The 17,100-nt window shown below is 39.9% G+C and overlaps 1 protein-coding gene across 1 annotated transcript in view; it reads left to right on the top strand.

The window, feature by feature from the left end:
* Positions 1-3,620: 3,620 nt before the first annotated feature.
* Positions 3,621-17,100, top strand: part of rassf3.S (Ras association (RalGDS/AF-6) domain family member 3 S homeolog) — a gene marked incomplete at its 5' end in the record, with an annotated part of 32,610 nt that continues 19,130 nt past the window's right edge. Inside the window, 1 exon segment of the mRNA NM_001092028.1 lies at positions 3,621-4,023. Coding sequence (NP_001085497.1) covers positions 3,916-4,023 — 108 coding nt within the window.

A 17,100-nucleotide genomic window follows, 5' to 3' on the forward strand; every position in this document is an offset into this window, starting at 1 on the left:
GAGCAGAGTGGCTTGGGATTTGTTTAGACAACACAGAGCCGAGCCAGACCGAGCAGACGCCCTAGGCAACCTGCCCAACCATGGCGCCGACTGAGTTGTGCGCAACTTAATGCTTGCGCACAATGGCATGCACAGAAGCGCTCATCGCTTGCACGGAAGCGCACATCAGCGTGTGCACATGCGCAGAAGCGCAAGAAGATGCTGAAATGTCGGGGAGAGAGGGGACCGGACATGGGGTAGGCGACAGAGCAGGTACGTGCCTGGCGCCCCCCCAGCTTTGTGCAATAGGCACGTGCCTAATCTGCCTACCCCTAGTTCCAGCCCTGAGACAACATGCAAAAGATGTAGAAAGGCCATGATCCCATAGATGTAGGAAGTTTACTCACAGATAAACGTTGGGTTTTGGTGCCAAGCCCCAAACCTACAGCCAGAGGGAGTGGACCATAACAGCTAAAATATTAGGACAGGCATGGAAAATTTCCAATGTGATGGTTCAATAAATTAAAGTTTTAGGCCTAACGCACCATTGCACAGAGCAGACTGGCTTGGCATTTGTTTAGACAACAGGTAAAAGATGAAAGCAAACATGCTGCAATATAAATTCGGATTCTTACTTCAAAGAAAACATTTCTTACACGTACATTATAGGGAGAAATAGCATGTCAAGTCAAATGACTTATTTTCATATTTAGAATTACTGGTCCTTTAACCAAATATTTTACTTCACACAGATTGTGCACCGTTGTACATACAATGCAAATCCAGGTATGGGTCCTGTTATCCAGAATGCTCAGAACCTGGGATTTTTCAGACAAGGGGTCATTCCGTAATTTGGATCTCCAAACTATAAAACGAATAATTAAACCCAGTAGGATTGTTTTGCCCCCATAAGGATTAGAGGGGTGGTTCACCATTTATTAGGTTATAGAACAGCCAATTCTAAGCAACTTCTCAATTGGTTTTCATTGTTTATTTTTTATAGTTTTATGGTTATTTGCCTTTTTCTTCTGACTCTGCAGCTTTCAAATGGGCATCGCTGACTCCCTTCTAAAAAACAAATGCTCTGTAAGGCTACAAATGTATTGTTATTGATCCTTCTATTCAGGCCCTCTCCTATTGATATTCCAGTCTGTTTTTCAAATCAATGCATGGTTGCTAGGGTAATTTGGACCCTAGTTACAAGATTGGCTAAAATGCAAATTGAAGAGCTGCTGAATAAAAAGCTAAACAACTCAAAAATCTTCAATAATAAAAAATTAAAACAAATTGCAAATTGTCTCAGAATATCGCTCTACATCATACTAAAAGTTATCTCAAAGGTGAACAACCTCTGTAATGATATCTAAGTTTGAATCAAGTACAAGTCTTATTATTACAAAGAAAAATGTAATATTTTTTAAAATCTGAATTATTGCCTTAAAATGAAGTCTATTGAAGATAACTGTCCCATAATTCAGAGCTTTTTGGATAAAGGGTTTCCACATAGCAGATAAATTTTGCATCTTGGTAAAAAAGAACAAAAAAACTTTGTTGTGACAAAGAAAACTTTGCAACTGGCTGAATTGCAATTGACCCACTATGTTTGGAAGTGGCTCATTAATTCAGTAAAACACACTACTTGATCAAACTGGACGCATTTAGCCAGGTATTCTTTCCAGCCATATATTTGCATAGGAGTGTTTGCACAGTTGGGCAGCTCTCTGCAAACACTTTCGGTGTTTGTACATTTGTGCGACACCATGTAGGAGTTAGGCCAGTGACATACTTAGGGTCTCATTTACTAAAATAGAAGCGAGTTCAACATGCAAAAATATGAGATTGTGTTAAAAAAAATGCCAAAGTGAAAGCAGCTGCGCTTAAGGGTGAAGTCACAGGGGGTGTTTTTAAGTTGCGTTTTTTTAAAAAAAACATGCTTTCAAGTGTAAATATGCCAGAAAAAAACTATAAATGCACATGATAATGTGCGTTTTTTAGCCTGGTGTTTTCTTTTCCCAACATGCATTTTTGTTTTTTTTTCATTCCCCACAATTCCGCTCTGAAGAATTTTAGTAAAGGGGTTGTTCACCTTTAGTGATGGGCGAATTTATTTGCCAGGCACAAATTCATGGCGAATTCCTGCTATTCGCCGCCGCATAAAAAAATGGACGTTTCCGGCAAAGCAAAACGCCCCAAATTCACCCATCACTATTCACCTTCCAACACTTTTTTTCAGTTGATTTGGTTTCAGACATTTCCCAAGAAATAAAGACTTTTTCCAATTTCTTTTATCTATGTGTGACTGTTTTTCTAATATTGAAGTGTAAAGTTTAATTTTTCACCTTCTAAAGCAGCTCTGGGAAGGGGGAGTCACCGACTCTTCAACTGTTTTAAATTGATACATTTAGTTGATAAATTTATCTTTCTCCCTGCTGAGCAGAATCCCCGAGTTTAATTAGAGGCAGCTGTTAAAATTGATACAATAGTTGCTAATATTACAAATATACTCCTGAGATGTATCAACTAAATGTATCAAATAAATGTAGTAAATTGTAACAGTTCAGAATGCTCCTGGATCACTGAGCTGTCAGACTGAAACACTAGAGACGGGAACATTCAACTTTAAACTTACATTCGGGGCTGTATTTAGGCATCGGAACTAAACACGCCCCCATTTCGTGTGCGCTGATGTCACGCAACATATTCAGTGGAAGTGACATCAGCGCCCCGTGCGCGTGACATCACTTCCGCAATCGTCCATGGCCCCCCTACCCCTCCGTCACTGGATTTCCTATGGAAATCTGTGGCAGAGGGTAGGGAGGGTTTTTTTTTTAAAAAAAAATAGGCACCGCGAAAAGTGCCTTCAGTAGGGTTGCCACCTTTTCTGGAAAAAAATACAGTCCTTCCTATATATTTACTTTTTTTCTCTATAAATAACATTGAGATCAACCAGCATTTTTACCGGCCAGGTGGCAACCCTGCTTACATTTTGGAAAAACAGTATAACATAAAAGATAGAAACCAATTGAAAAAAACAATCTGAAAACAATTGAACTGAAAAAAAAGTGTTGGGAAGGTGAACAACCCATCTAAACCAAGTGGAAAAGCAATGTACATGCAAAATGTAGCCAGACGTCAATATGTAGTGTAATTACGTCACCAGCAGACAACGTCACAAATATATATATGGTCATTGTCCCCCTGTGCATTGAAAGCTGCTTTCAGTTATTGCCTTTGCCTGAATACTGAGTTGCCTCATTCATACGTGTTTGTCTGTGGGATTCATTGCACGCAGTTTACTCAATGTCCCAAAAATCTGTAACTTAAGTTGTTTCTCAAATTTCTAGCACGAAGCAATGCAATATGGGAGAACTACATGGCACATAATACTGCACTGCATTTAGTGACTCTTATGGGCCGCTTTGTTAACATTTAATACGTTTTTTCCACTGGAATTGTGGGGAAAAAAAGTATAATTCCTCCCGTGTGGAGGTAGTTGAAGAGCAGTAGAGTGCAGTGAGCGGGCTTTAGTGTCCTGCAGAGTTTGTGAGTAGTGCAATCACCTGGCTCCTGGGATAGGGGGCGGGCCGGAGCAGTACTATCCCGGCAACAGCAGGAGGAGTCGCAGTTATTCAGGCTACACAGCAGGAAATACACTGCTCACGGACGGACACGGTTGGCCGCAGAGCGCTGCGCTGTAAATCGCCTTACCCCGGGATCTCTCCGCGCACCCGGCCGGGACACACTCACGTGGAGCCGCCACTTCGATTGGTGTACTAGTTGCTCAGGCCCAGCGCTCCTTACTCGGCTCAGCGAGCCATGTGAGGGTTTGTGTGGATCAGAGAGGGAGCAGCCCGGCCGGGTGGGTGAGCATGTACCGGTGAAAAGTACGGGACACTCGGAACACCAGCCACTGGGCAAATGACGTGGAGCAGCAACATGAGCAGCGGATACAGCAGCCTGGAGGAGGACTCGGAGGAATTTTACTTCACCGCCAGGACCTCCTTCTTCAAGAAACCCCCAGGGAGGGCAGTCCGGGGGCAACATGTGAGTGACCCTCCTATCTTTTCTGTCATTGCCCACGGTGTCCCCAGCATTCCTTTTACTTGCACTTACCTTGCCCTTGAACTACAACTCCCAGTGCAGTGTGCGCTATATCTGGACTTTAGCACTAACTGGCAGCCGGTGTATTGTTGCATCTCACTTACAATATGGTGATGTGTAAGATCAGAAAAATCTCAACCCACGCAGGACCCTAACCCACAAAATGTCATTGTTGGACCCGCACTCCACAGAGGAGGAGCGTACCTGACCCACACCCACCTTGCTTGCCCAAATCTCAACTTCAAACTGCCCAAACCACAAACAGCACTTTAGGACTCCAGAAAATAGGATTTTTTTTCTAATTTCCAAGGGATTACTTTACTTGATTAAAGTGCTAGTAGTTCTGGTGGGATTTCTTTTTTATTTACTGTTTGAATAGATCGAAAGTTGCAGGTGTATCTCTATGGTGTGTGTATTCATATACAGGTAATCTTTGTGTGTGTGTGTATAGCGAGAAAAAACAATTTGATTCATATTCATTCTTTTAATATATCCATTAACATGTTATGGTTTTGGACTTTTCTCAGGGTGGTCCTAAATGAATTATTATGGAATACATTATCTGAGTTGAAGCCATAGGCCAGTGGTTTAAGAACAAGCTTATATGCACACAAGTTGGCTCCATTCTGCGGGTATTTCCCGAAGCACATCTGTCTGTGTTTCAAGCAATAACGGCACCATTAAGGCATTCATTATAGTGGTTACTCCAGCCAAAAACTGTTTTTATATACTGAAAGAAATAACAAATCTGGGCAACTTTCCAATTGACTTCAATGACAGCATTTTATAGATCTTTATAAATGTGACTGCTAATAGAAGCAGTGACTTTTATATTCTCTGCAGTGCTGGTTCTGACTCCTAAAACAGTGCCACAGAATCCAGCTGATTAACAAACTTGAGGAGAATTGACTTCTGTTACAGAAGAGGGAACTAGAGGCATAAACAAATGCACCTTTCAATAGCCATTACATTTACAAAAATGTTTTAAGACTACTGACATGTTTAAATGAATGTATACGTGAAAGTTGCTTAGTATTAACTTTTATTATGTAAAATCAGTTTTGAGCTTGGAAGACCACTTAAATGTTAATTGCAGTTTACCAGAACTCATAGAGTAGAATCTTCTGGTCCAAAGCAGGCTCTAGCCTCTATTTATTTTCCTCCACTTATACTGGAACCATAAAAAAATGGGCGTGTTTAGGGATTTTTAAAGTAATAAACAAATTCAACCCACTTAAATGTATTCATTGCCAAGACACTCTTACATCGTTTATGTCTGTTCAGTGTGTAGACTTTAGTCTTTAGACTTTAGAACCAGTTATGCATATCGGTTTATCGGTTATGCAAATCCTTTTACGCACTGAAAGGAAACCCCAGTTCTTTTGTATAGCATATTTTGATGGGGAAGTCAGCTTCCACCCACACATGGGAAGGTATCATATACTAGTCATGGGCAAATTGATTAACTTAATCAGGCCTTGTATGGCTAGTTTCAGAACTCGATGCTGGACTATGTCTTTTGGTGTGCTAGAGTCTCAAGCTGTACTGGAGACTTGCCAGAGCTTTATAGTTGCCATAGGCAAACGGCCTGACAGTCCAGTAACCCACAGCAACCCGTTAAGGCTTTCTTTCATTCATATTGCACAAAAGCTGATTAGGTTATACAGATTAATGAACCTGTTGCTACAGAAGGCTGTTGTTCTGTGGGATCTACCTCTATGCAATGTGTATTATAATTATCGTTTTATATAGTACAGGAATATTCCACTAAACTTTACAGAGATTATGCATCACCCCTTGCTATAGTTTAGCATGCAATTAAAAGCTCCCTAAAGTTTAAACATGCACAAATTGTGCTCAATTATTTAGGAACCATTTAACCTGCCTGTATGTTTTTGGGGTATAAAAGTAAACCAAGTATCCAGAGGATACTCTCCAAAGCCCAGGGAAAACATATACATTCCTTGCATTTAGTTATTGGCTGGATTAAAACTCTGGACCCCCAGCGCTAACCACAGTGGCACCTGTCTGTTCCCTTTTCATTAAGCATAAGGGACAGATATCTAACTGGATTTGAAATGCAGTCAGATCTGACTTTTTACTTTTTTTATAACATGTATCATGGTCCTCTGCAAAGTGTAAAATCATTGTTCTATTGTGAATCAGTCTATACTTTGTTAAATATATTTTTTTGAATCACACTCCCTTTTTTTATATGGATAAACCTGTTTAGACATATATAGAGTGAGATGTGGTACCCACACGCCATGGAATAAGATTGTATAAACCTTATCCCTTTCTGTGCCTCTCTTATAATCCTTCGGTACGCTTCAAGCTCACTTTGCTGTAATAATTTGACAGTTCAGTGTGCCCAATCTCTATACAAGGAAAACTGCAGTATGCAAGATGAAGGATTGTGGAGCAATAGCTTAACTGTATGCTGTGGAAGGATATGATGTGTCTGTTTTTAGCCAGCTTAACAGTCGGTAATGGCAGTGTAGTCATTAGTTTCCCCCTCTTGTTCCAAGAAGCCATGAGATGTATTCCTGCACTTTGTCACCTAAATGGCAGTTACATTTTTCCTACAAATGTCCTTGTTATGCAAGTTTACATGTCATAAATATACAATATAAGTGTCTGCAATTTTCTGATAGAAGCTGTTTCAGAAAATGTCATTGGATCAACATAATGCATGTAGCGCACCTTTTCCTTTTTGCCTGTGCAAAACTGGAATGAATATTTAGGCAGTTTTCCAGTTGTAAAGAAACTTTGACTTTCTATGTTCTCTCTTTGGCTAGATAGCAGGGTCATACAGGGTAGGAAATATCAGTAATCCAATGTTTGCTAAAGCAAAGGACTCTTCAGCTGTACTTACCAAATGTTTAGCAACTATCATTCTTTGGCAAGTGCATGCATCCCCGTCTCAAGGTTAAATGAAATGAATAGCAAACAGCAATATGGGACAAGGCACAATACTTTAGAAAGATGGACTGCTTTCTGTGTCTGAGAGGAAAGTAGATGGTGTTTTCTTTCCTGTACGGAATGCACATAAGATGGCTGGTATATGTTCATGGTATCGTTTAAAGACCAGATTTAGAACAGTTAAACCTGCACTGGGCACATTCTATGGAACATAGTTGGACATATCTGAGACAAAACTTGAGAACTCTAGTTTATTCTACATCAACCTTTTGAACCCATGAGCAACATTAAGAAGTAAAAGGAGTTGGGGAGCAACACTAGCATGAAAAAATCTTCTTGGGGTGCCAAATAAGCTGTGATTGGCCATTTGATAACCCCTATGTGTATTGTCAACCTACTCTGTTTGGCTGTACACCTGTTTTTTTACCAACCAAAATTTGCCTGCAAGCCAAAAATTCAAAAATAAGCACCTACTTTGAGCCCACTGGGAGCAACATCCAACATGATCATCTCTGGATGGCCCTGACAAGTCTTTATTCAGCCACCTGATACAAGTGTGTCTGCATGTATATGAGGTTTCTTGTTGTTCGTTAGACTGCTCTAACTAACTGCTCTAAAATGTTGATGATAATAATAATAATAATAATAATAATATAAAGTACAGTAGGTGCATTATGTGTAATGTCTGGAGCTGGGATGCTAATTGGACTTTCCTCTCTCTCTGTTGATGCCCCACTGGACATGTCTGTCAGATATTTGTTATTTGGTTAGACAGCTACTAGACACACGTGGGGCATAAGCCGAAGAATTTGGTCATTGTAGACAAACTACTTGAACATTAAACCATGTTTTAGTTTGGCAAGTTTTGATCCAGATGCCTCAAGTTGGCAAGTGACTGCTTTCTTACTTGCAATCAAAAGTGAGGGTTTATTCTATGAAGTTCAGCATGACTCCATATCCACGCCCATACACAAAGTTTCAGCATGACACCATATCTACATCCATACACTGTTTCGGAGGTGTGTAAGGCAATCCCGTCCTCGTGTCAAACCTGTCAACTCTACAGGTCCCAGGGTGGAGAGCTTCTATCAATTTACAGCACCTCATTGGTGTCAGGTGTAGGGCCCAAAACTTCCAAGGGCCAAGCCTTCTTTTAACTGCTTAAGTTTTTTGTGTGTAATACACCATTGGACCATTGTATAGGCCCAAAACATTGCCACTTCTTTATGAGCCAATAAACCACCTTCACCAGTTCAACTGCATCAATAGTGCCACTGATGTTTTTGTTTTGTCAATACCTGTCAACTGTAACAGCCTGATACACATCATTGACTTTGCTATATACTGATACAGCGCATTTCTGCTTTACAAAATGAAATTCCATCTGGGAGGACAGGTTGGGAGGGCATCATGCCATGAGCAGGCTGCTCTATGCTGTCACAATTAATGGCCGCCCCTACCATTTAGAAGTGTGTAATGTGTATTTAGTTGCGCTGTCTTGGTTGCTACTCCAAAGAAACTTTTGTGAGAACGTTTTAAGTCTGGTAATGTGGCTCTTGAATCATTAGGCTGCAGGCCATATTATACTAATTTTGTCTTTGGCATACAAGTCCTCTAATTGACATAAATGTTTGTTGGGAGCTGGTGACCTCGCTCCATCCTTGGCATTTAGTCAACATGGAAAAATCACTTTGCCTTCCAGCATAATTACATAATCAACTAAAATAATAAACACAGTTCCTTACTCTGTAATAAACACAGTTCCTTACTCTGTACAGATTTTATGTTATATAAATGCTGCAGATAAATTGACTGGTTTATGTCAGGATATTAATCTAAAGCCCTAGGCACACAGAGAATTGGCTCCTCTGTTTCTCAGCCTGCATTTTTTTCCTGCAGGCTGAGAGTGGTTCCACTCCCCTCTGCATCTCTCTGTAGCTGCACCTGCTTGTAGCAATATGGAGTGTAAGCAGATATAGGCCTGAAAATGCCTGCTTTTGTGTTTTCAGGCAAATCTCCACTAGCTACAAGCAGGTGGAAGCTTTGATTTTCAGTTCAACTACAGTGAGATGTAGAAGGGAACTGATCCTTTTCTCACAGCCTGCAGGAAAAATACAGGCTGAGAGCAGCAGAGCCAACGCTCAATAGAGTCCTGCAGCGGGTCGGGTACCTGTGGGGTACCCACAAAAAAAGCAGGCCTCCTGCGGAATGAGGGTAGGACTTTCAGGTGCGGGAATACCTGCAGGTCTGTGGAGTCGCGGGTCAGGTTGCGGGTCTCATCTAAATTTCTTATCTTATGTAATATTGTCTCTATTTTACTCATTTTAAAGCGTTACAAAACTTGTTTCTGTCCCCACCCACTTTTGATGATATCACTTCCGGTTTGCAGCACCATCACTTCCTGTTTGATGGAGGTCGGCTGGTTGCTGGTCAGGTTGCGGATAAGGCAGTTGTGGGTCTGGTAATCGGATAAAAGTGGGTAAATAAGCGGGTTGTGTTTCCAGTCGCGGTTTCGGGTCCGGTCCGGGTCTTAGAAATTGCTTCTGCACGGGACTCTTAACGCTCAGTGTGCCCAGGGCCTTAGGCTTTGGCCTAAACTCAGGCTGAAAATCAGCCCCAACTCTTAAAGGAACTGTAACAACAAAAAAATTAGTTTTTTTAAAGTAATGCAAATATAATGTTCTGTTGCCCTGCACTGGTACAACTGGTGTGTTTGCTTCTGAAACTCTACTATAGTTTATATAAATAAACTGCTGTGTAGCCATGGGGGCAGCCATTCAAAGCTGACAAAGAAGAAAAGTTTCAGGATACACAGCAGATAACAGATATGCTCTGTAGTATGCATTGGGATTCTTCTGTTATCTACCGTATTGCCTGTGCCAGAATAACTGCCCCATGGCTACACTGCAGCTTTTTTATATAAACTTTTGTTGTGTTTCTATAGCAAACACACCGGTTTTACCAGTGGAGGGCAACGGAACATTAAATTGTCATTCCTTTAAACCACTTTAATGTGTTGGTGTTACAGTTCCTTTAAATCAGTGCTAATCTGTGCCTGCACCCAGAACCATTACGTTGGCCTAGTGCAGGGTCCCCGGGTGGTCTGTATTCAGGTGTAGTGTGGACCTATGTCACAGGAAACTTGAATGGCGCAGATAATGCTATTCTCTCAATATTTTTTTGGTTTCTCTCAGTGTATGTAGGAAAGTATTTTGGCCTTGGGACTAAAATGTGCTATGAAAGTGGGACAATATTTCTTCTTTGGTTGAAGAAAAAAGGCTTTTTTTTTTACATTTCATCAAACTGAGTTCAGCAAAGAGGGCACTGTATATCAACAATTTATAACTTAGACAAAGGCTGCTTCAGGTATATGAAGCTATGGCGACCAATCCAATGTTTGCTCAAACAGTACATGCTGTCTGCTAGTTGGTTGCTAGGGAACACTAGGATTGTAGAGAGCTGCTCAGCCTGTATGGTGAGGGGGAATATGTACTAAAAATTGCAAGTTATCTAGTATCCAATCGCACCTGGTCAGCATGTAGCATTTACACATAATCTGTTTGAAAGGAAATGCTTGGATGCTATGGATTATATTTTATATCCAACTGAAGTAAAATCATTCGCATGCCGTCATTGACATAATTTCCAAAATACATGAGTCAGAAACATTTGTATCTCATACTGAATTTATGGTGGGAAAGAAGGCTAACTGACTTTTTATTAAGATGCCAGCTCTCCACTTTCTGAATGTAGAATTACACCAGGGGTGTCCAAACGTTTTTCACCAAGGGCCAAATGCGGTAAAATACACAAACAGCAGGGCCACTCACTCGAGGTGAAACAGGAAATGCTCAGCCTTGGAACTGATGACGTACATCCCCCAGACTCTCGCTGACACTACTGATGTAAGCTTTCCAGACAAATACAATTTCTATTACACCATTAAGGGCTCATGGAAACGCTGAAGTGAAATATACATAACAAGCTGTCTTTATACACATTACAGTCAACCCATCCTCCCACACCCGGTCCATATGGTTCCGCCTCTCCACGAAAATGGACCAGTGACGATAAACTGCACGTCACGCCGGGTACCAATCAGAGCAGGGTGCGACCCGCTAAGCTCATTCACACCAGCCAGCCACCCGTAGTTTGAGCGTCAGCTATCTCCGCCAATCTGAACGCTCCAAAGTAATGTTTTCCACACCCTTTCATTGCCACACCCAATCACAACGTATGACTCCATGGTGGTTTTCTTCCAGAAGCTGACGGGCAGGTGCTATCAGCTTCTGCGCATGGGCAACCCAGGCAGAATGAGTAGTCACGTGGTAGTGATAAGCAATTCTCTGTCAGCAAAATGGGTAGGCGGGAATTAGTATTGTTGGGGTAGGTAGTGAGTGGAGATGTGCTGCGGGCCAATTAAAAATGGATATCAGGCAGCATTTGGCCCGCGTGCTGTTGTTTGGACACCCATGAGTTGCACTATATACAAAGCTGAACATCTAATAAACTGTATTACTTCACAAGGCACTGTTGTTCACAGAATATGTGAATTTGTATCATTTGTGTTTCTGTAGGCAGTCACTAACTGAGCACCTGACAGGTTACAGTTGTAGGTGTGTACAGGATGAGATCATTTGTTGTTGCAGTTATTACATTATCAGCCCACACCCTTTCATGAAACCATCTCAAGTAAAGAACATGAGTAAAAACATTGGCTAATCCTATTTTCTGCTCCCTGTGTTTAAATGGGCAAGTTTCAGAAGAGCTGAATTGCCTACATCAGATAAAAGATAAACTGTTTGGAATACAATGGTTTAAGTACTTTAGGGGAAATAAACAGGCCAATAAACCCCGTCTGCTTATTGTTTTCTGTGGGACACTAGAACTGTATATAAAGCTTTGTACCTGACAAGTCAAAATGTAATTATCGGCTCTCTAACATCAATAAAACTGTTGCTGATTTTTTACTTGAAGATGCTGGGCAAACTCTTGCAAATCATAGGTATAGGATCTGTTATTCAGAATTACAGGAAGGCTATCTCCCATAGACTCCATTTTAATCAAATTCAAATATGTAAAATATGATCTGTAGTAATAAAACAGTAACTTCTACTGTACAGACCTGTGAACATGCATGTCTGGCTGGAAGAGAACTGTTTTGGGCTGCATCCTTTAAGAGTCAGAACCAGTCAATCCACTTGACAAGACACTTGAGAAAGGGTCCGAAACATGTAGTGTGTACAATAAAGCACTAAGCAGCAGAGTCCTGCAGTCTATGGCTTCCTTCACTATTTTCAATGATGATATTTGAGGTCTATACGGTGTGACCTGTGGAAGGATTATCATAAGGATTGGGGATACGCTGATAATTCCTTTGTTGGAAACCAGTCAATCCAGTTAGAGAAAGACAAATGCTGCTCTCGAATGCAGTTACATTTATGATAAACCATTTACATATTTTGTTGTTATATGAAGCTAAGGAACACAACAAAAGTTATTCCCTCAGTGGCTGTTACATTACAATGCCCACAGAATAATTTGTGTTAATATTTTAGGCCAAAGTACTTGTATAAGATTCATCTGGCTTGAAGGGAATTCCAAGATCAGCATTTTGCAGGGCCTGCTTTAAGGATATCAGCTTGACCAGAACCTCAGAGGAATCAATAATGTGGTCATAATTATGATGTACAAGTGTTTTTTATTTTTGGACTTTGTCTTATAAACTGGTGATACAGTATAAAACTCATGAATGGAGTTTCTCCTCTTTGGAAAACAAGTGCTGGTGACAAGTTTTTTTTTTTTATTTTTATTTTTTAGGAGTTAAATCTTCTTTCAAAAGCACTTGCACACATTCGTTTCCCCCAAGGACTTGTTTACCTGCCTGTTGCCCATAATGAAGCTTGAATGAGCATCATGTTTGACTTTTATTATCTTCTATTTTTCTGTTTCCTGCAGTAGCAAACGCATGAACCAGTGCACATCTCTTCATTCCAGATAAAATCAGAATGTGTTGATTTCAAAGAATTTTTTGTGCCTTTCTACCTTTAGGAGATTAGAGTGGCATAAAAGCTGTACTGAAACACTACAAAATGGGCTGCATATATATATATATAGAAAGAAGATCAGCACTCACTGTAGTTTTGATCTTCTTTCCATATACATGAACCACATTTGGATCGAGCACCACTGGCTTTACTTTTTGGTTAGTGTGCGGGCACTGTGGGACTTCATACATACATACATACATATATATATATATATATATATATACATATATATATATATATATATATATATATATATAATATATATATATATATATATATATATATACACGCACATTGGACTTTCCAACACTTGCTGTTTTCACCTGAATTATACAGAGTGTGCTGACTCTCCTTTCAATATTACTACAAACTTGGTCGTCACACACACACTATTTAAGAAAGTACCCGCACTCTCCCAAATTTTTCTTATGGTGGGTGCTTGGTCAAATTTTCATATAAGATTATTCAGAAACTCCGTATTTTCAATCATCAAGTGTTTATTATCACATCACTTTGACAGCAGTTGAAGGTGGTTTGATTGCTGCACTGGACTGTCCCCGAGAAGATTGCAGCAATCGCCATACCTAGTTTGCCAATAAATTCTCTCATAGAAACGGTAGATATTTTTTGGTATTTAATTGGTTTGGTTTCTAAGCTTAGTGATCATAGCAACTAGCTGTTGGTCTCTGCAGCAGTCTTCAGATCATGCTACATTGTGCTGTGGGCCCTAATATATAGTGAATAAAGTACCCCCTCTTGTAAAATATAAGGATATAATAAGTTACCTCGGAGTTTCATGACCATATAAAAACACGAGGCCTAAGGCCGAGTGTTTTTATACAGGTCATGGAACTCCGAGGTAACTTATAATATCCTTATATTTTACAAGAGGGGGTACTTTATTAATTATAATACACAAATTTTAGAGAGTCATGTGACAGAAATTACATCACTACTCACCGTTTATAACTGATGACATCACTACTCACCGTTTATAAGGATATAATTTACAAGATATTCATGGCTTTTGTGTATTATATAATATATAGTGGATAAAGTACCCCCTCTTGTAAAATATAAGGATATTATAAGTTACCGAGGAGTTTCATGACCATATAAAAACACGAGGCCGAAGGCCGAGTGTTTTTATACAGGTCATGGAACTCCGAGGTAACTTCTAATATCCTCATATTTTACAACTGGGGGTACTTTATTTATTATAATACACAAATTTTAGTGAGTCATGTGACAGAAATGACATCACTACTCACCGTTTATAACTGATGACATCACTACTCACCGTTTATAAGGATATAATTTACAGGATATTCATGGCTTTTGTGTATTATATACTGTATAATCTCCTCAGCAACCAGGTAGCATTTATAATTGAAGAGCAACAACTGAATGGCTAACAAAGACCTGTTGCAGAGTTGCCTAGTGTATGTCTACAGGATACTGTTCTCCTCCCAGCAGAAACCCATCCATAAATCATTCCACTGTATGGCCGGCCTCTCTTCTTGTCTGAAAGATGAATAGGATTCATAGAGATAGCATTTGTCGAGCAGCACACATAAACTGGGAATAGAGTTGTGCAGCCAGACTTGTGTATTTCCTACACATTGCTTTCACTTCTTTAAAGTACTAAACCCTCAGCCATTATGTGCTGTTCCCGATGTTTCCTGTTTCTTTCAGGCTCAGTATTGCTTATTGTACAGATTTTGCCTTTCACAGCTAGTTTCTCAGTGTGTTTATCACATTGCACCATGCTTCATTATTCCATGTATTTGTTTTCACATATACTTAACTTTTTTTTTTTTTGTAGGTAAAAAATGTTTAGTATTATAAATCAGTATTTGTCACTCCAGCAATTACACAGAATCCTCAATTTTTTTTAACAATGTAGTATTATTAAATGAAAGTTGTTGCCACATTTTTGAAATCTGCTCTGTGCCCCAGGCTGCAATATGTCTATAATGTCCTCTGTTCTTGTAAAGTATTCATGTCCCTTGTAAGCACCTTCTCTTCAAAGAAAACAACCCCAATCTTGATACCTTTTTCTCATATTCTCGCAGTACTCACATATGCGTGAACATTAAAATAAAGCCAAACATCATTCTAGATGAAAAAAAATTAGAAAAAGCAAAAGGCTTTCCAAAGTTTCTGAGAAATCTGAGCCCGCAGGAGCCCAAGGAATAATGTATTTCTCTACGCAAAGTTCTCCTAAGGACTCCTTTTCATTACAGTACTGACTCGACAAGTGCTCTGTGATCAATTGAGGTAGCTATAATAGACAGAACATGGATTCTTCCCATTTGGTTATGCAATATAAAAATATTTTATAAAAGAAAATATTTCAAGCATGTGAGTTATTCAAGTTACTTTGGAGGGATTTGGTTTCTTCTGTAGCCTCCCCGGTTGGGGTTGCCTTTTGGGAAATTGAAATGTGCAGGTAGAACCTTAAAATAAAATATTTTTGGGTCAGACCATGTATGAAGTTTGCACCCTGCAGATGATTTAAATGTTAAGGGAATTAACTTTTGGCTGGCAGTGATAGGATGCAGGATGGAGTGCTAATTCAAAAACAATATTCAATATTCAAATCTGCTCTATAATGTGTCCTTGCCTTGGCGAGATCTTAAGAGAGCGATGCTGTTCAAAAGTCATGTAATTAACATTCGAGTTATGTCACAGTCCTTTTCTTGTACAGGTATGGAATATGTTATTTAAAATGCTTGGGATTTGGGTCCAGATATGGGATCTTTGTTGTTTGGAGGGCCATACCTTAAACTAAACCCTAAAAATGAATATGGCTAAAAATGTCATTTTATATACTGAACTTATTGTGCCAGCCTAAAGTTTCAGCTTCTCTATTGCAGCAATGATCCAGGACTTCAACCTTGATGTTTCCATCTTGGAAAGTGTCTGTGACACTCTCACGTGCTTAGTGGGCTCTGAGCAGCTGTTGTGAGAAGCTAAGCTTTGGGGTTGTGGCAAATTATCAAGATGAAAATTAGGTTTGCCTGTAATATAAGATGATGCAACAGGGTTGATTATTCAATTCTGACGCTAATTTTGCTGGTTTCTGAGCTGCCATGTATCAATCTGAATTATTTACTAATCAGCCTTATTCTGTGACAGTTATATTCTATGGGGCAGATTTATCAATGGGTTAAAAAAAACCTCTAATTCGACCCTCAAAGTAAAATCCTTCGAATATCGAATTCAAAGGATTTTAGTGCAAAACATTTGATCGAACGATTGAATAAAAATTGTTTGATCGAACGATAAAATCGTTCGAATCGAACGATTCGAACGATTTTAAGTGATCGATGGAAGGATTTTTATTTGACCCAAAAAAAGCTTAGTGCTGGGGAAGGTCCCCATAGGCTAACGTTGGACTTCGTTAGGTTTAAAGTAGTGAAGTATGAAGTCAGTTTTTTTTTTAAGGAGACAGTACTTCGATTATCGAATGGTCGAACGATTTTTACTTTGAATCATTCGATTGGATCGAATTTGACCAATTCGATGGTCGAAGTACCCAAAAAATTACTTCGAAATTCGAATATTTTTTCATTCGAATTATTCACTCGAGCTTAGTAAATCTGCCCCTGAGTGTACTGTATATTGTGAGTGGGTCCATAAGCTCAGTAAGTGACAGCAGCACAGAACATGTGAAGTGAATCCGCAGAAAAGAACATGTGGAGTTACTGGGGCATCTTTGGAGGCACAGATCTTTACTGCTAAAGGGCTGTGGTTGCCTTGGGCTGGTACAGAAACCCAAAACATAATGTACAGCATTTCTACCCTACTTCTTTGGTTAAGCTTTAGTTCTCCGCTGAGTGCATTTGCACTGGAGCCAACCAAGGCTTCCGGACCCAAAAACAAAAGAGCATTCAGCTAGCAGTTGGGGCTGAACTCATCCCGGGGAGTCTGGCCCTAGCCTAAAGCTGGCCATCGGACGTCCCAATCTCCCAACCTGCCACTAACCTTTCAGATTAAATAAAGTAGTAAAAGAACAGATCAGACGATGTTCTGCCCTGACGGT

The sequence above is a fragment of the Xenopus laevis genome, chromosome 3S (assembly GCF_017654675.1).
Source record: "Xenopus laevis strain J_2021 chromosome 3S, Xenopus_laevis_v10.1, whole genome shotgun sequence".
Lineage (NCBI taxonomy): Eukaryota > Metazoa > Chordata > Amphibia > Anura > Pipidae > Xenopus > Xenopus laevis.